The sequence below is a fragment of the Populus nigra genome, chromosome 2, assembly GCF_951802175.1.
Source record: "Populus nigra chromosome 2, ddPopNigr1.1, whole genome shotgun sequence".
Taxonomy (NCBI): Eukaryota; Viridiplantae; Streptophyta; class Magnoliopsida; order Malpighiales; family Salicaceae; genus Populus; species Populus nigra.
Window position 1 is genome coordinate 42,637,291 of NC_084853.1, and position 24,004 is coordinate 42,661,294.

General features: G+C 32.3%; 2 protein-coding genes across 7 annotated transcripts; one reads left to right on the top strand and one right to left on the bottom strand.

Moving 5' to 3' along the window:
* The first annotated feature begins 5,450 nt into the window (after positions 1–5,450).
* LOC133682680 (zinc finger CCCH domain-containing protein 1) lies at positions 5,451–10,022 on the top strand. 3 transcript variants are annotated; one of them, XM_062106150.1, is made up of 5 exons: positions 5,451–5,625; positions 5,834–5,979; positions 6,093–6,913; positions 7,052–7,148; positions 9,432–10,022. In XM_062106150.1, exons 2-5 carry the CDS (start codon positions 5,937–5,939, stop codon positions 9,437–9,439), a joined length of 969 nt encoding a protein of 322 aa, XP_061962134.1. In that variant the 5' UTR covers positions 5,451–5,625; positions 5,834–5,936; the 3' UTR covers positions 9,440–10,022. The 3 variants fall into 3 exon arrangements, with proteins under 3 accessions (XP_061962134.1, XP_061962132.1, XP_061962133.1); XM_062106148.1 differs by lacking the exon at positions 9,432–10,022 and adding an exon at positions 8,823–9,113; XM_062106149.1 differs by lacking the exon at positions 9,432–10,022 and having other exon boundaries at positions 7,052–7,364.
* LOC133682679 (phospholipase A1 PLIP1, chloroplastic-like) lies at positions 7,796–13,442 on the bottom strand. 4 transcript variants are annotated; one of them, XM_062106146.1, is made up of 7 exons: positions 13,300–13,442; positions 11,880–11,983; positions 10,238–11,081; positions 9,374–9,919; positions 9,173–9,232; positions 8,645–9,061; positions 7,796–8,356 (listed from the first exon to the last, which is right to left on the bottom strand). In XM_062106146.1, the coding sequence occupies exons 3-7, from the start codon at positions 10,934–10,936 to the stop codon at positions 7,937–7,939; spliced, it is 2,142 nt and encodes a 713-aa protein (XP_061962130.1). In that variant the 5' UTR covers positions 10,937–11,081; positions 11,880–11,983; positions 13,300–13,442; the 3' UTR covers positions 7,796–7,936. The 4 variants fall into 4 exon arrangements, with proteins under 4 accessions (XP_061962130.1, XP_061962128.1, XP_061962131.1 ...); XM_062106144.1 differs by having other exon boundaries at positions 11,880–12,697; XM_062106147.1 differs by lacking the exon at positions 13,300–13,442 and adding an exon at positions 12,511–13,257.
* Between the last annotated feature and the right edge of the window lie 10,562 nt (positions 13,443–24,004).

Genomic DNA, 24,004 nt, shown 5'->3' on the forward strand with positions numbered 1-24,004 from the left:
CTTGAAAAAATAGTATTATAAGTTTATGGAGAGTTAAATAAATTAAATACAGTTCTTAAAGAACTAGTATTTCTAAAATAAAAATCTTAAAAGATTGATTTTTTTTCTTTTATATTCATTATTTTATTTAATAAGTTGTTTCCTTTTTGTTTTGTAGATAATATCAAATCTGACAAAACTTGAATTTACTACTCTTGATATATCTAGGAATAACTTTTTGTCATTGATTATTGACGTTGAGATTCATTTATAAGCTATTAATCTTGGAGAGACCATTAAAGAAGAAAATAACACATCCTTGCAAGATCGTGCAAAAACAATGATTTTTATTAACTAGTATCTCCATAAAGTATTAAAAGTTGAATATATCATAATAAAATATCATCTTGTTCATGACAAAATATAAATGAAAGATATCAGCATCATCTTATAATTGGTTGCATCTGAGGTTGCAAGATTTTAAATTGGTTAGTGAATATATTTCTGTTTTTTTAATTACCTCATAGCTAAAATTATGTGATAAAAATACCACAGAAAACCAAATGTTAGAGAAAACATTATCTATCTTTCATGCCTCAAATATTATCCTGCAACAAGAATATAGAAAATGTAATTTCAAAAGGTATTCGTAATTAATTTCATGTTTTCTTATGGCTAAATAAAATAATGAGTTTTTGATGAAAAATCATCAATCAAATCCTACAGGTTCCAAACCATTCCTTAAAGTGAATGAAACCTTTGTCCAAAAGACAAGAAAAAACCGAGGGTATAGATATAGAAAAAATAAATGGAAGATAAGAAAAGATAATCCTTCAAGAGGCAACCTATCATATCACAAGAGGCAACCTATCATAATAAACCCAAACAAGAAAAGGTAAGAACTCTCATAAACCTGAAAATAAATGTCATAGGTGTGGTATGCATGGTTATTGATCTCGCACTTGTCAAACGCCAAAATATTTTACAGATCTATATCAAACCTATCTGAAACAAAACGTAGTTAAGACTAATTTTATTCATAAAGATGATTTTGAAGGTCATAATGTTTATCTTGATGTTAATGTTTATCTTGATGTTTCTGATTTATTTGGAAACCCAAATAAAACAAATAACATACTTAACAGTGAAATTCTTGGGGATGATTGATATTTTTATTTGTATTATGATATTTATCTTATTGTATTTTTAATAAACAATGTCAATTTTATTTCAATTAAATAATAAAATTTAATTATATTTTGAACAGATATATGACTTTTCATGATAAAGATTTATATGTGACAGATAATGCAACAACACACACAATTCTCAAGGAAAATGAATACTTTGAATATCTAACATTAACCAAATTTAATGTCATTACAATATCAGGTCCATCAGACATGATTAAAAGCTCTGGAAGAGCTAATATTTTGTTAACAAATAACACAAAACTGGGCATTAAAGAGGCATTATATTCACTTGAGTCTAGAAGAAATTTTCTTAGTTTTAAAGATATATGTGCTAATGGTTATCATATTGGAACAATAGATGAAGATAAAAAAAAAAAACCTTTATATTATCTCACGTATTTCATGTTAGAAGCTTTTATTTGAAAAATTATATGTTTTCTTTTATGAAATTTATTACACGATCATGAAATCTATTGAAACAAATGTTACGATACACCATAAGTGTTCTGACCCAAAAATATTTATGCTTTGGCATGATCGACTTGAACATCCAGGATCAATAATGATGCGATGAATTATTGAAAATTCACATGGACATCCTTTAAAGAACCAGATTCTTTTACCAAGTGAGAGTTCATGTGCTACATGTTCTCAAGGTAAATTAATTACCAAATCATCTCCATCAATGGTTGTTATAAAATCATCATATTTTCTCGAAAGAATCCAGAGAGATATATGTGGATCTATTCATCTATCATGCAGACATTTTAGATATTTTATGGTATTAATTGATGACTCAAGTAAATGATCACATGTTTGTTTACTTTCTAGTCGAAATGTTGCATTTGCTAGATTAATAGCATAAGTTATCAGACTACGAACATAATTTCCTGATTATCCAATCAAGAAAATTCAATTGGACAATGCTAATGAATTTACTTATCAAGCATTTGATAATTTTCACCCTTCTATTGGAATTGATGTTTTGAACATCTTGTTGGTCATATACATACTCAAAATGGTCTCGCAGAATATCATTTACAAAGTGCTTTCAATTAATTTCTAGACCATTAATTATAAAATCAAAATTGCCTACATTTGTCCAGGGACATGCTATATTACATGTTGCATCATTGGTTAGAATTAAACCAAGTGCTTACAATAAATATTTTTATTTACAACTCGTTTTTAGTAAACCTCCAAATATATTCATCTATGGAATTTGTGTTGGGTGGTATATGTATTTATAGTTCCCTCAGAAAGGACTAAAATGGATCCACAACATAAAATATAAATTTATGTTGGTTCTGATTATCCATATATTATTAGATTCTTTAAACCTTTAACAGGTGATGTTCTTAAAGCACGTTTTGAAGACTGCCACTTTGATGAGAACATTTTCTCATCATTAGAGAAAGAAAAGTTAGTACCTAAAGCATGACAAGAAATTACTTGGAATAACCCAAAGTTATCTCATTTTGATCCAAAGACAAATCAATGTGAATTTGAAATTCAAAAGATAATTCATTTACAAAATATTGTAAATCAATTACCAGATGTTTTCATCAACATTAAAAAGGTAGTTAAATCTCATATTATAGTTACAAATCCTCCATTTAGAATTGGAATGTTTTAAGGGAAAAAAAGGTAACATAATAGCAAATGAATCTATACAACGCTTGAAGCGTGAAAGACCTGTTGGTGTTAAGGATAAAAATCCTAGAAAACAAAAACTATAACAAATAGATGATAGTACTCTTGAAGATTCATCGTTCATAAAACAAACGATAAATACTGTGTCAAAATTATATCTTAATATTGATCTTATTAAAAAGGGACCTTCTGCAAAGGCATCTATTGAAGAGATTCAGATACCTAGAAATACTAAGATCTCCATAAAACTATGATCATACAAGAGAGATTTTGGATCGAAATAAAATTATCATAAATAATGTATTTGCATTTAAGGTTGCTTTTGACATCACTAGAAGTGATGATGAAATTGAACCACAAACTGTTGAAGAGTGTCGACATAGAAATGATTGACCAATGTGGAAAAAAAAAAGCAATTCAAACAGAGTTAAACTCATTTGTAAAATGTGAAGTATTTGGACTTGTAGTTCATACACCTGAAGCTAATATGCATGTTGGGTATAAATGGGTTTTTGTTAGAAAATAAAATGATAACAATGAAATTATTCAATACAAGGCATGATTTGTTGCATAAGGTTTCTCACAAAGACCTGACATTGATTATGAGGAAATTTATTCTCCAGTTATTAATGCAATTACTTTCAAATTCTTAATTGATTTATTAGTCTTAAAAACTTTAAATATGCATTTAATGGATATAGTTACAATATATCTATATGGATCATTAGATAAAGATACCTATATGAAAATCTCTAAAGGATTCAAAATGCTTGAAGCTTTTTATGATAAACACATAAGTGTTTATTCTATTAAACTACAAAAAATTTTATATGGATTGAAATAATCTAGTCGAATATGGTATAATTGTCTTAATAAATACCTCCTATAAAAAATGTTTGAGAATAATAAGATTTGCCCTTGGATTTTTATTAAGAAAACCACATTCAGATTTGCTATTGTTGCAGTAGATGTTAATGATTTAAATTTTGTTGATACTCCTGAAGAGCTTATAAAAACTGCAACCTATTTGAAAGATGAATTTAAGATGAAAGCTCTCAAAAAGATAAAATTTTGTCTTGGTTTATAAATAAAACATCTTCAAATGAAAAACATGTCCATCAATTAACGTATACATAAAAGGTCTTGAAGCACTTTTACATGAACAATGCTCATCCTTTAAGTAAACCTATGATTGTTTGACCATATTATGCGAAGAAAGACCCTTTTCAACCACTAGGAGAGGATGAAGAAATTCTTGATCTATAAGTACCGTATCTTAGTGTTATTAGAGCACTCATGTATCTTATGAATTATACAAGACCAGATTTAGCATTTACAGTCAATTTATTGGTAAGATATAGTTCCACTCTCACATAAAAAACACTAGGATGGAGTCAAATATATACTTCGCTTTCTCCATCGAACAACTAAAATAAGAGTTATTTTATAGTGGATCAAATTCACAATTAATTGGATATGCATATGCATGTTATCTCTCTAATCCTCATAAAGAGAGATTACAAATAGGTCATTTGTTTACATATGGCTACAATTTCTTAGAGATATATCAAATAAACATTAATGGATACTTCATCAAATCATTCAGAAATTATTGCAATATGTGAAACAAGTCAAGAATGTATATAGTTAAAATCAATTATCCATCACATAAAAGAAAAATATGGATTGTCAACCATTAAAGATAGTCTTATAATATTGTTTGAAGTAATGCTACTTACATCACTCAAGTTCGAGGAGGCTACATTAAAGGAGATAAAACAAAGCATATCTTATCAAATTTTTTTTTTTTACTCATGAGCTTCAATAGAAGGGAAAATTTGATATCAAACAAATTACGTCAAGTGATAATTTAACAAACTTATTTACAAAGTCTTTATTAGCCTCAACAAGAAACTTGTCCATGATATTGAAATGTGTCATCTTAAAGGTTTATCATAAGACAATGCAAATTATACTCTTTTTTCCTTCGTTTAGGTTTTTTCCCATTGAGTTTTCCTTTGCAATGTTTGAAAGAGGTAATTTGACATTTTTATGAATTCCAGAGCATTCAAACATGGATCTTGAAGTATTTATATAAAATTTTTTATTGAATTCTAAAGTATTCAAAAATCACATAAGAATATTGTATTTTTTTTCCTCCACTTAAGTTTTTTTCCATTGGGTTTTTCTTTGTAAGGTTTTAATAAGACATATTTTTAGTATATGGTCATTAAAGAGTAAATGTTATAAAATCTATAAATATATATATTGAATGTTCATTAGAATCTCTTAAATTTCATGACTCTTGGATTTAGTTTTTTACTTAAATTTTCTAGTGTTCTTTAATGTTTTCATTTTTTTTCATAAATAAACTACTTATTTTGTATTTTAAGTATTAAAAAAATTATACAAAAAAAAATATGAACATCTCTGTTATAAACATGTATATTTTTACTTGTTTTTTATTTTTTTATAAATAGAAAAATGCATCTATGTTATTTTGTGTTATGGGCCTTAATGATGTGAGCCACCAGCCCACGTCAGCCCATTTTCTGATGACGTGTGCAGTTAGCTAAATCGAGTCGGGCTTACTGATCGTACGGTTTATATAACATCAATCACGAATTATAATTCCACGGCGAAGATTGAAGCGGCAGCGCGAGCAAAAAAGAACCGGCAACACACAAACACCCCACGCCCGCCCTTTAGCACTCTCGGCGTTTCTGCGTTACGCCTGAAAAATAGATCGGAACTCGAAGAACTTTCTGGAGTTTGACGACGCCATTCTTTCTGCTTCTGAGTAAGTTTATTATATCTCTCTGCTTTTTTGCTCTTACTTTCCTAGGGTGTTTCGATGCTCGAGGGCTTGCTTTTAGGGCTTTTAGTTTATTAATTCGTTCTTTTCAGGTTTCCTTGTGAACTTATTTGCTTAAAACTCTGTATCTGATTAGGTTTAATATGGTAGGGTGTGCATGTGCATGTTCTCTTGTTGATTTTCTAGGGTTTAGTCTTTGATTTGATTTTCAGATTCTCAAATAACACGACGAATTGTAGCTATTGACTGTATTGGACTGGTGAAAGCTGTGGTCTTTGGTCGTTTTGCTTTTTGATATGGCAGATCCAACTGAACCCGAACCTCAACAGACTGAAGCAGGTACGCATTTTTCTTTGTCAAGACTCATCTCTTTTTTTGCTTTTTTCGACTTAATATATTATCCGTTGTAGTAATTTTTTATTTTTATTTTAATATATATTTGGCCTTTGCAGTGTGCAATTTTTTTAGAAAACCGATGAAGAACAAGAATATTAGAAAGAGAATGATTGATGAGGATCAGGATGAGGATTCAAAAACTCAAACCTCTCTGTTACACAGTCAGAAAAAAGCCCCGAAAGCTGACAATAAGCTCTACTTTTCTACTGGACCGTCAAAGAAATCGTCTGAATCAAATGCAGAACCTGAAAGGTTGTTATTTCAATTCGAGTCTTCTAAGGAAATTCAAGTTCAGCATGATAGTAGAGCAACTGCAACTCTAGAAACTGAGACTGAGTTTTCGAAAGATGCCCGGGCCATTCGTGAGAGAGCTCTAAAGCAAGCTGATGATGCTTTGAAGGGTAAAAAAATGAGTTCTGGTGATGAAAAGTTGTACAAGGGGATTCATGGGTATACTGATCATAAAGCTGGGTTTCGAAGAGAGCAAACGATTTCAAGTGAGAAAGCTGGTGGATCACATGGGCCTCTCAGGGCTTCTGCTCACATAAGAGTGTCAGCAAGGTTTGATTATCAGCCGGATATATGTAAGGATTATAAAGAAACTGGTTACTGTGGGTATGGAGATTCATGCAAGTTTATGCATGATCGAGGGGATTACAAGTCTGGGTGGCAGATGGAGAAAGAATGGGAGGAAGCAGAAAAGGCAAGGAAGAGAAATTTGGCCTTGGGAATGGACGACGAGGAGGTTGGGGGTGCAGGGCACGATGATGATGACGAAGATGAGCTGCCATTTGCTTGTTTCATTTGTAGGGAAAATTTTGTGGATCCTGTCATGACGAAATGCAAACATTACTTCTGTGAGCATTGCGCTTTAAAGGTAGCCCCTTTTGCTCCTACATGTTGCACTTTAGCTATTGTTTCCTTTGTGATTTTGCTTTCTGAATTATGTTTTGAAATTACTTAAATTTTCTGTGATTTTGAACTTATTTTATTTCCCCCCCTTTCTGCTTTACAGCATCATGCGAAGAACAAGAAGTGTTTTGTGTGCAATGAACCTACTCTTGGCATCTTCAATGCAGCTCATGAAATACGCAAAAAGATGGCTGAAGCTGGTAAGCGATAGTTTCAACTCTTTCCTCTGTAATGTTGTAGTCATGGATGTGTTCTCTATACTGTGTAGGAAGTGGCTATTACTATGCCCTTCTTTTCTTAGGTAAATTATCAGAGGAATTTTATTTTTTAGTAGTTCCTCAAAACTCCTTATGTCAATCTGAACTATCTGTACTATCTTTCAGAAAACAATCTAATTTTTTAGTAGTTCCTCAAAACTCTTTGTCTATCTGAACTATCTTTACTCTCTTTCAAAAAACAATCTAATTCACTTGAGACTACATTTGGAATTAATATACTAGATTGTTTGTTTCGAGTGTATTAGTCAGGAATTTCAAGCTTTTATAGGTTTTCTATTCTTTTGCACTCTATACTTGGTAGTAGCCATACTGACGACATTAGAGTTGCCCTATTTGCAGAATTAGATCTTGAATTACATCTAGTTGCCCAAACTTTGTTCGGTAACTTTTTTGAACAAATTAGGTTGTCTTTGATTGTAACCATTGAGTCATAGGTCATTTGATTTGTCCTCCTTGATGCAGCAGTGCAGCTTAGAATATAAATGTGAACTAATAGCTGTGAACTGAGCCTGATAGGTCAAATTTGTGAAGAACAGAAAAAAGAAAGTGCATATAGATTTTGCAGTATCTTTGCCACAAGAAATATTGGATTTCATTAAGGTGTTAGTCAATGATGATGAATGATAACTACATATACAAGAGCTTATCGGCTGTACATATATTCATTGTCTCATGTATATCTAACCAGGGGAGAACCCTGCAAAATTTCTTTACACACCAGTCATGGCCTTCTTGGTGCCAAACATACTTCTTTCCAAAGTGTTTTCGTGGTTCCATAAGTGTGGAGATGGCGAGGCAAGCAATGGCCACAATTGATTCCCCCATTCTTGTACTTTCCAACCAACCATCTTTGAGTTTTGCCTTAGAACCTTGTTCACTGCCTTTAGGTAGTTGCTCGAGTCATGGTCTCTTAGAATTGTACCTTCCGAGCCATAGGCTGTGGGATCGCTAAGAGTTTCCAGTGGGTGGGGACAATTCAGGAATGACTTTATGGCACTTGCAGCGAACCTGTGTTGGGTTCTATCAAAAGCATACAGTGCACTTCCTGGAGGGAGTAAAGGGTGTGGAGGAGATGACTTCTCATCAGGTTGGAGTATGAATAATTTCCCAAGTGGAGAGTACAGGAATTTCTGCATAAAAACACAGGAGAAGGTGAGTGAGAAATTTTGACTGCATTTATATTTTAACTCTAATATGGTCTAAACTAAAGATTGGGAGTGGAACAAAACCAGGCATCTTTGAACTTTTTAAAAAATAAGGTACATGCTACATTTGGAGTGTGAACCTTTGGATGGAGAACGAATTTGAGGGGATGCCATGAAGTTGATAGTCCAACTCCTTAGACTATACAAGTCTGAGCGAGCAACATATAGATGGTTTGAGAATGGAAAGATATAGTTGATCGAACAGATACTTACATTTTTAGTTAGACAAGGGTGTGACTGGAAGGAGCCATTTAATCGCTTGAGGACTAGTGTCACATGGTTGGGGTAGTTGCAGGAGAAAGCTCTTGGGACAATATCTCTATGCATCACTACACAGTGTACATGGTTGTCATCTAACCCCAAATAATTTAGGATCTTTTGGCCTCCACAGAACACAAATGGTGAGCCAAAAGTGACCACTGGCCTAAGAGCAGAGGTCTTGACAATCTTCCTGGTCAGGAGCATCAAGTGGACTAAAAGGGAGAGGCTACCCCCAAGAGAATGGCCAGTAAATTGAAGCTTAGCACGTTCTCCATGTTTGTTCAAATGTTCCATTATTTCTGGCATGAACTGTTCATATATTCCCTTTGCCGCTTCATAAATTCCTCTGTGAACAAGCACATCTGTACCCTGTCAAACACAGTATTTAATCAATGGTACAAGTTTTTCTCCTCTTCTAAAATGGTGCATCTTCTCAACATGACTTTTTGCGAGTGGTGAGAGTTTGCAGCCAATACTTACCTCAAATTTAGTGGGTTCAAATAGGAGGTTTGCCTGCCAAGATGCAAGGGAGTCGGATCCCTGCAATTTGGAAACACGAAAACAAGTTCAACACTTCTCAGATTTGTGTCAATATCATACCTAATGTGAAAACTATAATACGATATTAGGACTATGTTCCAAAGCATACAAAATGCAATGAATGACGAAGGAATTATTTACCTGAATCACAAAGCAGCGTGTATACGTGCTTACATCGTCACAAACAAACCATTCACAGGGTGCTGAGTGGAGTGACTGAAGGTCCCTTGCTGCCTCCTGTTTTTCCTTCTCCCCGGCCGCAACCATCGCTGTCATAGTTGATGCTGCAACATAAGCAGCCACCTCTGATTTATATACTCGCTGAGGTCTCTCACCATCTTCAACGGGCTGGTCTCCGTCCTTGACTGGTTGGTTTCCAGTACTGCTTGAATCAGTACAATCACCTTCCTGCTGAGGTTGAATGCCATGAGAAAGAAGGCCCTGTGCACGTGATTGGACATAAGATGCAGCTGAGGCAGCAATCCCATAAGCAAGAGATGTGCGGATGGGGTGATTCTGCTCAGGTTCCTCCGTGTTCCCTGAGTTGGATTTGGCAACTACAAGGGTAGCTGCAGGGGCGTGAGTCGCGTCATGATCAAGCTTCTCTTTCACGGCAGCAGCCTCCGCTTTCTTTTCTAAAGAAGATGTGACAAAGTGTAGGCCGTAATATCTCCTCAAATCCATGGCCTGCATATTAATGGATGAATTACTAGTGTTAGATGCATATTTTGCTTGGGCTGGCATTACCTCTCTGGGCTGATGAATGATGAAGGAAGTAGATTACTGACTACCTTGCTTTGATGAATTACATGATGGATGAGTGATAATTTTCTAAAGAGTTAAAATATTAATTTTCACCATTATTTTCGAAATCCAAAACCAAATTTCTTATTTCTTAACCAATTGATCGCTAGTACCATGAGTTAGCCAAGCAGTGAAGTTTAGATGATCCAGATCCTAGAAGGACGGGGCGCATAATTGCTGTGAGGGACAGAAAGTGCGTACCTTAATCTCTTGTATAACATAAGCCATATTGCACAAGAAAGCCAGCTTTGAGAGTAGCTTGGTATCAGACCATCCAACTGGAGCCAAAAATCTTAAAAATGTTTCTCGATCATATTTTATTTCTCCTCCTTCCTCGTCTGAGTTATAGTCTACCATGCAGCCATCCTCGCAATTACCATCACCATTTTTGGTGGCATCAGACAACTCTTCTTCTCCATATATGTCCTCTTTCTGTTGCCTATTCCTCCAATGATTTCTGATCTCGTAAATCCGCTCCACCCAATTCGCTCTCTTTACCTCTCCTGGTTCATTGCTAGCACTGCCCTCATCTGAACTGTCCACTATGATCTCATCTTTCTTTAATGAACCGTCAACTCCATCCTTGGCAATATTCATGTCTTTGCTTGTCTCAGGGTCAAACAGAAATGATCGAAGTGATGCTGGGATTATGGAGCTAGAAATCTGAAAAGGGAAGATACCAACCGAACGGCTGCTTTTAAGCTTTGGTTGTGATGATGCAGCACGGATGTAGTTAACGGAATAACAGAGGTGGTTATCTGAATAGGATCTCTGCATGGTGGCTCGGTTGCAGAAATCTTTGCCAGAATTTGAACGGTAAAGGCCATTGTGTTCTTTGAACCTATCCTTATGTGCTACAGTTGCTGGAGAGGAAGGAATAGCCATTGCATTGCATACCATGACTTGTAACAGTTGTCACCACTGTGCTGATGCTAAGTGAAGACGCTGCTGCGAACCCCTTGTTAGTAATATGCCCCTCCCTCCCTCTCTCTCCCCTTTCTCTCTCTCCACCTATCTAGCTAAATCTTGAAGTTTGCCAAATTTCCTGGAAAAAACTCAAGGGGTGGTGATGGATTTTATAAAAGAAAAGGTTAGGCAGGACAAATGCACATCGTTAACAACGAGAACATTAGGATAACACGAATGCTTGAACCGATTCGATTAGATATTTGAAATTAAACAACGCGTGTAAGGAGTCATTTGGTTTGGTGTGAAGACACGACATGTAGTTATGTACAAGACCATGTTCTTGTGCTTTTAGTCTTTTAATTATTTTTAAAAATATTTTTTATTTAAAATAATATTTTTTATTTTTAAAAAATTATTTTTGATGATGAACCCTTTAAAATTTAAAATGATCTAAAAATATTGAAATAATATTAATTTAAAACAAAAAAAATAAAATAAAATTTAAATGTTTTTAAAAAAACTTTTACAAAAATAAAAACAAACATTACCTGACTTTTAAGTTTGACCAAATTGAGCATGAAAGCGCCCAGGGCCATGGGCATTGTATCTACCGTTTTTTTTCTTTTTCGAATGGTAAACTCCATAGCTGAATCTAAAAGAGTGCCAGTACACGCTCTAAAAGCATAAATTGAAGTTTTTAGACATTGACGTGCCACACTAACACACTAATAAACGGGCAATTAAACGAGTTTAAGATCTTAATGTTAAATTTCCAACCTTTTATCTACCTTTTCTGACAGTAACACATGCAATGATTTTCAAGAACAATTCACTAATAACGTTAGGTGAAGAGCATCCTACCTCAAAACCATATCACATAAGGTTGCCCGACATCAAAAATTAAAAAAAACGAGGCGAGAAATTCGTCTTGTACCTGCCATCCGAAGATGATGTTGTTGATCTCGATGATGCCTTGACTCCCTCTATGTTCCAGTTTTTTGGCTTCCCCCATGCTTAGAAATGTTCGTCCTCGGATACCTGCTACAAGTTAAATCTTACTAACCATATCTAACCAACCGTATTCTCTATTTTAGTATACATCTTGAACTCAAAAACATGATCATACACGCTAGTGAGAAATTGCAAGGATATTAAAGCTTTAAGAGGGCAACAGAATCTGGGATCCTCAGTAATGTAAGTTCGAATATATATATCTCCGAAATCCTTGAAATCTCTGCTCGGAAGTACCGATATGGCATCAAGGATAATGCTAGCTTTGAGTTGATTCGACTTTCTTGGGTTTTTCGATCCAAAGCTATTAATTAGTAATCAAAAGTTAATCGTGGGATCTAAATTTAAAAAAAATTAAATTAAATAACTAATAAGAAGTTACTAATTATAATTTGTGATATTTTTGTATTATTTATAATCTTCTTCTCAGCTTCTTAATTTTTTATAGCCTTCAAACAATTATCTTTCTTTAAACACCACTACAACTACGGTGACGCGCGGTGGTTTAACCTCTAAATTAAATAGATCCTCAAGTCTAAGGATTGAGAACTTACGAAAAATAGCTTTGAGAAGAATCTTTCCATAAAATTACCATTGTTCTTACAAGAAGATCCATTGAAAGAGAGAAATAGAAGAATCAACACTTCCATCACAAGCCGTACGTACGTAACACAATATTGAGAAAGTAGGGAGCCTCTTCCATTAAACAAAGGCTCTTGCATGTGCGCCAGGTGGATTCAGCTGCCAAGCATAACTCTCAGCAAACTTTTTTTTTTTCTTATATATATAACTCTAACAAATTAATATAGTTATTTTCCATTCTTCAAAATAATAATATAGCTATTTTTGTCCCCTTTTTTAATGTTTCTCCTTCTTTCAGCTCTCGAGCCCTTCTATTCAAATGTCTCATGGGATTAAAGCAAACAGCTAAAAGAATCCAATTGACAACTCTGATAACAAGACTATAACATCACCTGCCTGCCTAGCTAGAACTGGCTGGCCATGTGAATAAGTTTACCATAAAAAAGAATTTTGTTCGTAATTATTACTCTAAAAAAAATTTGTTTGTACAATACCACACTTTATTTATTTGCATAAAAACACGCCAATATCAACGTATACAGCAATTAAACCAAACATCACGAAACCGGCTTGCTACTTATTTTTCAATGCATCCATGGTAATGATAAGCGTGGGAATGCCTTGCACGAAATTATACACTATATATATATATACCTCATCATAAGGAAAATTACCGCTCCGTTTTCAAGAATTATAGTTATAGCTTATAAAAGAACGACAAAACAAATTAATTACTAAATCATTTCGAAGATACATGTTACCTTAAATTATCTTCTTGCCATGCACAGATGCGGCCATGCTTCTTTCATAGTATGCCAATATGGAAGGCCATCTCCAAAGGCGGATCAAAGTGAAATGGCAATGCAAATTAGACTATATAGCAGACACAGAGAGAGAGAGAGAGAGAGAGAGAGAGGGTGATATGTTGTGTTGCAGCAAGAAATGTACTGTCCCTATGAACAGAGGTGACACAAAAATATATGGTGTGTGATTGAATTTGGACAAGAGATTCTCTGAAATGCAGGTGGGTTTTATTTGTTTTCTGACATTCAAATATATATAATGTTTGTTGAATCTCTCTCAAAATGGGATTCTGTTTTGCTACCGATCGATGGAGATGCTTGTGCCTATACATAATGTAAGATTGCAAGTGGAATCGATCGAAGAGTCTTTTCACGTGTTCGATGACAAGAGGACAGCTTAAATGGCCAGGGATGTCCCTACTCTATTTCTATATTGCCTAGCAAAAGTCCTCTGAGCTTCTTCTCCTTTTTTTTTTTTAACTAGTCGCCAATATTTTACTAGCAACCTTTTTCCCAATACAACTACGCGACATTGTTGTCTTGACATAAGAGGCGCTGAGTAGAGTAAATAGTGAAACTGCCTTTAGTGCCAAATGTTCGGTTGCATGAGGCACCCGCTGCCAGTACCCTCCACATTGCATCGCCGGCCTGGTGGCTGGTGGAATGGAAGCACCTATATATGCACCTGCTAGCAGTAGCTGCTGCTCGTGTCCAATTCAAGTCAGCTGGCTTTAAAACAGAAAGGCCCATCTTTCCTAGCAGTTTGCCAAGATTCTCCCCCTCGGGTTTCACCGAAACCACCACGCGTGGCAACAGTTTGTATGCGCTCTAACCGGAAGGTCCCTGTCGTGAGAACACTTTCCAACTTCTTTTCCTAGGTGCAATGTATAGCAGGGAGTGAGATTTTGCAGGCTCTGATGGCAATCTTGCTCTTGAAGACTTCAACTGTTGATTTCGTGTCACATCTAAAACTTGCACTGCTAATTTGATCAATCATGCCTGTCTCTTCATCTGCCTTCATCATTTAATTTTATCACAAAATCAAAGCGTCAAACCCCATCTAAAAAATTCGATTATTTTGGTAATTATAGTTGAATTTGTCATAGATCCCAATGCAATTTATCAATCTATTCCATAACTAATTCCACCATTTTTTTTAACAACAAATATAAACTAATTGAAAAACTATATTGGGATATAAATTAGAATGCTCTAGTTTTTTGGGGTCTTGCAGAAACTATATAAATTTGTTTGCATAGTTTTAGTATAGTTTCCGAAATATTTATATGATCGAATACCACTTAACCAGGCCTACAACGAATTAATTTTGAAAACCACGAGTGCAAACATTTTGATAACCACAATAATATTATCTAGATAAATTCATATAATTCTCTTAAGACTCCTTACAAATTAAATTCACAAGCTTTCCAACTTATTTTCTAGTATTCACAATTTATTTAATTTTAAAACTGCATAAAATAAAATAAAAAAGCACTTTACGGCCTAAAAAACTTGAATTTAATTTAGAAAATAAAACAAGTTTTTATTAATATTTGTGAAGATTTTCAATTTAAAATATCAAAAAATAAAAGGAGGGTTTTGGAAAATCATCAAAGTTTAACGATGAAATTAAAACAGAGACTAACAGAAGGGTTATATATTCGTCCTTAAAAAATGGCAATTTAATAATTTATTTGATCAGAGCCACGGCAACATCATTAATTCTGGGGTAAAAACTGACTGCCACTAAACCCATTTTTCTGGGTCATGGAAGCTTTGTTGGACTTGGCCTCACAGTCCCGGTTTGGGCTATTTGTTATAGCAGATTTCACCGGGCCATAAAACTGGTAAGCCCAGGAGCCTGTAGAAGAAAAAAGTCTTAGTAGAAGCCCAATTTTTTTTTTTCTTTTTCACTCCATTTTGCTAGGTAGCCTCGTCTTTGTTTTGATTAGAGTGTGTGTTCTTGCTAATATGTTTTCCATGGTGTTTTTTAATTGAAAATAAATTAAATTTTTTAAAAAAATTCACGCACTCTTTGTTAGATATTATCACGTGTAAAGGGATTTGGGCAGGGAAGAGAAGAGGAAAGTTCTTATTATTCCATTGCAATATTTAAATGACCCAACACACTGATATCTCGCAAAAAAAAAAAAACTTAATTATGCAACGAAGTTAAATATCATTCCTCTATCTACTAACAAAAACGAAGTCATGGTGTATTTCTGGTGATTTATTCTTATCAGATCACAATGGCAGTAATGTAAATCTTAGGCTGCACTAATTTCTCCTTCAACTTTGATTTTTTATCTAATTTATTTATTTTGTCGATGCAAAAGAGATTTCGATCTCTCTTAACTCAAAATATAGAAGAGAAAACATTTTTGTTTTGTCCTGTCAGTAATGTGTGCAAGATTATAGCTGTGAATAAAAAAAACCACAAAAATCAAACCGTAATAAAAAATTTATTAAAATTTTAAAAAAAATAGATTGATTTGGTTTGATTTTATAAGCCTGAAATTAAAAAAACCAAAACGAATCCAAATAAAAAAAACCAAGTCAAACAAAAAAATCAAGCTAAACTAAAAAAAATAAATTCTAAATCAAATCAAACCGATTTAAACATGTTTTTGTTCAAAAACACCTAACCAAACTAAAATCATTCAATTTAAACCACTTTCAGTTTTTTTAAAATAAAATATTAATTTAATTATATTTTTATAAAAAATCAAACCCAATAAAAAAAATATCACCGCCATGTTGCAAGTAGCCGGCAATACCTTTTACTCCCTACCTACCACCTAAAACATTCAAGTTTTTTGTTTTTTGTTGAATAAAATATTCAGTTATCAGTACAATAAATAGCAAGCCAGTTGTGAGTCAGCTACTGGATTAGGCTATCGAACGCGTGTTCCGTCAAATCTCTTATCGCACCCATTTCTCTGTGCATTATGCTTTCTCTATTGTCTGACAACTTTTGACTAGCTTTTTAAAGTGTAGTCTTATACATGGCATCGCACCTTTTACGATTCTCAATCATCTACGAGATAGATTGCCCCAAGGAGTTTGTTTGTTCTCGTGATTATGACAATGGTATTGCGAGGAAATTGGAACATTAGCAGAAGTGTAAATTCAAATTCAAGACCCTATCTTTGTTAAAAATAAAAAAAAGGAGAGAGCGATCAAGACCTTATCCTTTATTTATATATATAAAAAGAGTAATATCATGTTAGAAGTGCATTCTTGATTTTTTTATATAGAAAAATGAAAAATCAAATCAATATACTTTATTATTTATGAGTTAATTTTCTAGACTAGGTCCGTGAAAACTAAACTCTTCTTCTATGACAAGCCTATAAAAACTATTTTTTTAAAATTAAACTTATAAAAGTTAAAGTTTTTTTTAGGCTCGGCTCATGAATTTGAGGTTTTTTTTAAGATTGAACTTATAAAAACTAGTTTTTTTTTTCTAAACTGAGCCTATAATTTTATTTTAATTTTTTAAATATCATAGTTTTTTTTTTGGATTTCAAGAAGTTTTTCAAGCCTATTAAATTTAAGATTATCAATAATTAACAAGTTGGTGATATCTTAATAGCCAATTACCCACCTGGATCGGTTTAAATTAAAGAATCCAAATCTTGGTCCTCTCTACTTTCAATCATTTTTATATTAGTGCACAGGTTTGCAAAATAGCCTTTCATAAATTGACACATTAGCACACTTTTTACCTGGTGAAGCAAGCTTGTTACATGGGGCACAATACACTCCCCGATGCGACCACTTCGCTTGTTAGGTGTTACTAAATGCCATAAAGTCTCGTCCCTTTTGTAGCAGGAGTGGTCCAGAATTTTTGATGCAGTAGCTAGGGTTTTGGACATAAAGGATAAGCTTTTACAACTCACCATGCACCTCCTCAGATTGTGTCCCTCTTCATGATTTCTTCGCAAATTATTGTCCATTTTTTTAGAATAAATAAGAATGTCCCCTTATCCTCCGTGGTGAAATTAATGGTTTGCTTGACTAAAATGGCCGTGCATAAACAAGGTTTTATCCACACCTGGATGAACTAGTTCTAGCAAGTCTGGCAAGGACGAGCACGTACGACTCAATTAAGCTATCCAAAAACAAAATCTCATCTGTGCGTGCGCTGTATATATTTCAATTTGTTTTAACTATCAGTTTATTGTTTGAATATATTTTGGTGTTTAATTTGGCAATTTGTGACTAGAATTTAACAAGAATGGACCTCTAATTAATTAATTTCCAAGTACTAGTGAGGAAGGAAATATATATAACAGTTGATGACCTGCATTTATATATTCCAATAATTAATATCGTTATTTGGAGAATGAAAAACGTTACCTTTAATCATAATTATTAGATTTCAATTTTAAAGATTCTAAATTAACATGTATGACAAGTCCAACGTAATTGTTTGTAATACAATATTTAATTAAGTGGTACTTTTTAATAATGTTAATAATAATATATTCTTATTATTCAAGTAATTTTTTAAACTAATTGCATCGTTTTATTTATTTATTTATTTATAAGTAAATAAATAGCTTAAAATACAGTAAAAATGTTTGATGTTGTAAGAATATTTTATATGTGAATATTTTTTTAGAAGACAAATGATCACAACTTTCTTTGCATCCTAAAAAAACAATAGATAGGCAAAGTGCAAGATATTCACCGTGAAAATCATATATACACACACACACATATACACACGTTGATATTTAGTCTAACTTATACGCACCTCAATTAATTTTATGGTCATAAAATTAATAATTATATAAGTCTTTAATGATTTTGAAAGGATTCAAACTCATGATTATTAAAAAACAAACTCAAAACCTGACAGATTAAATTACCCTCGTGGTTGTATACTTTAGTTTTATAGCTAATGGCTAGAAAAGCACATAGATTAAATCCAAGTTAATCTTAGAATAAACTTTAGGAGCATAAATTTATTTGTATCATAAATAAATATTCAATTTTCATACTCTTTTGCAGTATTGATGTTTGTTTATAAATTTTAGATCTCAAGAATTACGTTTTATTAAGCCTGCGTCATGCATAAGATATTATAAATTTTAATTATGACTAGAAAAAACATAAAGTAGGAAGTACAAAACTTGCTCCCCTTCTCTAATCACACGTCCTGGGCCTAGGTGCAGGAGCAGTAATTTTCCGTTCCATAAATTCTCGTCCCTCTCGCTTTCAAAATTGATTCTTAAGCTTAAAAAGAAGAAGAAAATCCTCACAACTATACGAAGACCGCACCGAGAAATGATGTCAAAATCATACAACACTATACAATTGGAACACGTTGTTCTCTAATAAAAAATAATTATTTTTTTACAGCCTCCTCAATCAAATCTGTATTGCTCCATCAACACGGTTGTAGATTTAAATAGTGTTTATGTTTTAGATTAATTTTTAATATATTTTTTATCAAAAAGAATATGTTAAAAAAATATTTTTTTATTTTTTAAAATTTAGTTATAACATCATCTTAATAAAATAATTTAAAAATATATAAAAAAAGTTAAAAAAAATCCTAAGAAGCGACGGCTCCTGGTAAATTAGCTTGTACTTGTGCTTTTTCAGTCATGAAGTAACTTTTACTTGATGAGACATCACATAAAAATGCTCCTAGGAAGTGCTGTCGGTGACCCATTGGCTGCTAAATCCTTTAGGCCGAAGGGCATAAATAGCAAGGAGAATATATTTCTACGATGAAAAAGTGAACACTTCCAAGTTCCATGGTCCCCAATTCGATGATAGTATCCGGGCACTACATGTCTGGATCATCCAATAGAATAGCTGCCACGTGGGTCTTTTCCAGTGGGGAAATTGATTGCTATCATGATCTTGTCCTTCTAAATTCTTAGGATTAGCCAATAGATTAGCTCCATGTATTCTGAAGAACAATTTTTGCCCTACCCATGAAGGGCAGGCTGGGCGTAGCAGTCAGCACCTTTGAGTTGAAAGCATTGGGACCCTTCCAGCTTCTCTTTGTAGCCAATTGATTGGTTGGGATCAAACTGCAGATAACCATGTACTGGAAGAGTGGAGTGTCGTTAAAAAGGTGCCCCTGTTGCTAGGCAACTGGGCGGCTTCGAATGAACACGTGGATATATACGAGTAGTTGTTTTTTAAAATATTTTTTGTTTGATAATGTATTAAAATAATAATTTTTTAATTTTTAAATTATTTTTAATAGAATATTTTAAAATGATCTAAAAATATTAATTTAAAATTTAAAAAAAAATTAATAATATTTTTAAAATACAAAAATAAATAGTACTAACAGAAAAGTCATTAAAATTTTTTATTTGATTGATGTAAATGGAAGCATATCTGGATGTTTCAAGCTAAGCGGACTTCATTTACATTTGTATTTTTAGTGCTCTCTCCCTCCTAATTTATTTATCCACTATCATGTTCTCAACTATATATTTCACTATCATTTATTATCTTGTTTGATGTGCAAATTCTCGACTCTATCCTCACTTTCAAATATAGAAATTCGTGGACCTTGAAAAAAAATATGATTAATTAAATGATTGAGAATAACATTGAAAAATCATCAAAAAAAAAGAAAGAAAGAAATTCATGTGCTTTAGTTGAAAAATAAACAAATATTTTGAAACAATTCATCACAATTGTAATAACTTATTATATTATAATTTAAGAATTATACAATTGAATATAAATATAATCAACCATCACTTAAAATAATTGATTACATCAAACTAAACAACCAAACATGACACAATTCATTTAAGAGATTAAGTAAGGTAATGAAAACAATCCTAAAATCTCAAACCAATTAACAAGCAGTGAAATATAAAAAGACAAGGATAATTAGTCACACAAGAATACACATGGAATTCATTATGAAAAAATAAAAGATTATAAGGTGTCACGTAAAATTGTTTTCTCGTTCAGAATCTTGAAGTAACTCAAATGTGTTTTCTCTCTCATTTTTCTTGTCAACAAAGTGAAAAGAATGAAAGCATTCATAAATACATCTTATCCTAAAATATGACACCTTTATGTTTTAATATAGACTAGGTACATGAGTATTTCTTTTCTCACCTGGGTTTATAATTTAAGACAAACCCAACAAAAAAACTATCTTGACTTAAATTGAGCCAATTTATGAAAATTGAACATCTCTTTGATCGCCTCTATCAAGCACATATCAAGTACTACACAAACTAATCAAATCCAAAAATTGGTCAAACTTGACTGTATAAATAGGATTCATCAACATATTTGTAAAGTTTTAAAATGTAATGATCTTCTTCACTGATACAACACTATGTGACATGATATCTAGAATGAAGTGATACTTGACATCAATATATTTGATCTTTTCATGACACATTTAGTTATTAACCAAATGAATAGTACTTTAGCTATCATAATGCAAAACAATCAACTTTTGTGATAAACCAATATTATCAACCAAACATCTCAGTCATAAAGTTTCTTTTATTGTCTTTGTTAATGCTATAAAGCTTCTTAATTAATCTTTAATGTCCAATGTATGATCTCTGTCCCTACAAAAAAAAGATGTTTTACCACAAACAATAATAATAATAATAAAACCTATGTTTATTATCGCCAAGATGCTGAGATTTGCAGCTCTAAAAACATTATATAGTCTCCTTTAAATAACCTTAATTCATCTTTTTTAGGTTGCAAGCCAATGAACCCAAACTAGGTATCAACTGATATAAGTCCAATAATGAAATAAACTTCTAAATAATGTCAATAGGCCAAAACAAACCCAAATTAAAAATAATTATTCAACGTAAAATAAATAAAAATAAGGAGTATCTTTCTTTAAATTCATCAAGATGGTATTTAACGGACATACCTTCTTATACAACCGAGGAGTATACAATTAATGCTTTATATACAATTGGTTCATCAGAGATTTGGTCATGTAAAGAGTTTCCGACTTTATCCATAATATAGCGATCATAGTTTCTTCATCAACCTCTATCGGAACTTCATTAAATAAACAAAGCTTAATAGCATTGTGTGCTTATTTCATAAGATCATGTTTCTCCTCATTATCCATCATTTTAGGCAAATAAACTTTGTTAAACTAGTAAGAAACACATCGCCACATACTGAAGTTGTTCCCACCATTAAGTTTCTCTACATTAAACTTAGTTGTGTGACGTTACTTTGGTTTTTATTGCAAAAACCAACTAATAACAAGGCAAGCTATAATGTTAGTTTATAATGAAAACATCCTTAAAATCTCAAACCAATTAACAAGTTGAGAAATATGAAAGACGAACATAATCAATTACATAAAAACAAAAATGTGATTTGCATGGTTTGACAACTTAGACCTATTTTATGGGTGAGACAATCAAGGAAACTCACTATGAGAAAGTAGATGATTATAAGGTGTCATACAAAATTGTCCTCTCACCGAAAATTCTAAAAAATAACCCAAGATTCACATTTTCTCTTTCTCTATGGTCATAAAGTGTAGACAATAAAAGCTTTCACAAATAAGTCTTATATTACCCTAAAATATAATAACTTTAGATTTTTATATGGAATAAGTTTCACTTGGCCCATAAATTAAGATAAACCCCAAATAAAAAAATTCTTACAAAATGTGGTTATAGATCTTATCTCCATTAATTCCTCTCGTTTAAAATGTTAAAAATCATTATAATTACTTTTTTGATAATCCGGAATCATACTTTGTTTTGCAATAGAAAAATGATAAATACCAATCACTAGGTTTTGTATTTCGTGTATAATATATCAAACTTTAGGAGGTAACGAAACTTAATTTTTTGAGGATATTTTCTTTTCAGCCCTTGTTTTTTTGTGTAGAGAATTTAAATGTTGTACTTTGTGTATTTCAATTTGGATTGGTACTTGCATGTGATCAGTCCAAATGTGGTTCCTGTAATTTATTAAATAAATGTTTATTTTTATGTTTATAAAGTATTTTAAAAAAAATTTAATTATTTTTTAAATTAATATTTTTTAAAATAATTTTAAATTATTTTAATATATTGATATTAAAATTAATTTTTAAATTTTTTTAATATGTTTATAAATAAAATATATTTTAAAAAACAAACGTTACTGTAATCTGAAAAGCTTCAGTGTACTTGAAGGTTCACTTGTATAACATGCCTACAAAGTAGCTTTAACAGATAAACAGGTGATTTGATGTAAACGATATTTTGTGTGTATATAAAAAAAATTAAAAAAAATTAAAAAAGAAAAAAAGGAAATAAAACTCTCGTTTCCTTTCATGTTTGTATTTAAAAGATATATCCGAGATCACACGAAACTCGTGATTTCAATCTCAAAACTTCCTTTTTCCCTCTTGTTAACGTATGCTGTTGATTAGTCAATTATTGAAAAAATAAAAAGAATTAATACAGTATTTGTAATTGTTTATGTGATTTTTTTTTTATTTTCTTCTTCTTTTTTCCGGCAAGGGTACTGAAAAACTTTGGGTTTCCTTGCGTCCGATTAGGGTACTGAAAAACCTTGAAATATACATGGAAAAATTATCAGAATGACTCGTGTGGATGCTGGTTGATTTTCATGGATGGAAAAAAAAATCTAGAAAATGCCAGAAGTGTTGTCTGACAAATAAAAGGCGGTCCATTAATTAAAATCAACAGATTAAACTACATGAAGATCAGTTTACCGGTGCTCGACAACTACCATATGTGGATGTGGTCCTCTCTGAGCCTTATATCCAGTCATGAACTGGCTAGAACGAGGAGCGATTGACAGTTCAGCGTTAAAGTTTTGGCGCCGGTGAAGAGAAAAAGGTAGTGGGGTTGTTGAATCATATGAATGTGCAAGCAAACAGGACCAGAGAAAGAAGACTGGCATGATGCACAGTTTCACTCTCACGGAATTGAAAAAAAGAAAAAAAAAATAATTATGTTTCTTGAAGAATTATTGGGTATATTTGAAGTCGTGGCTTTTGACGACTGACCCTTGATCCTGAAGACTTCATTCATTGCATTTTTCATATTATTGATTCTATATTTATGTAAAAGAGAAAAAAATACAACCGACTTTGAAAAGGAATGTATTAGCACGTGGTTAGCATGTGCAAAATTTAATTATGCTTCCAATCATTTTGATAGAAGAATCAAGTTGAGGAAAGGTGTGTGGATGGTGGATCTAGTTGATAAAATCAGTAGTTGAATGATTCAGGTGAGAAAATAGATATGTTTGAGCATTCGAGTTTAGACTAATATCTGAAAAAATTTAGATTTGAAACGATTAAATTATTAAATTATCTTGATTTTCATATTAAATTTTACGTTAGTAACGCATTCGTAGAGGGGTGAATTAATATTTTATATTAATTACAAATTATAAAGTTTTAAAATATATCAGGATACATGAAAGGTTTCATTATGGTTTGACGATGCGTGTGATATCTTACAATGGTGAAAAATTATCTTCCACCATGTCATTAGATTCTCCCACGGTGTTTTTTTCTTATCTTTTTTATAAACTTGTTTTCAATTTCATCCTTTAATCAGAATATTTAGTTTATTTTTTTAAAAAAAATTAGTCCTCATTTTTTAAGTAGTTTCTTCTTTTAATTCTTTTATAAAATTGATTTTCC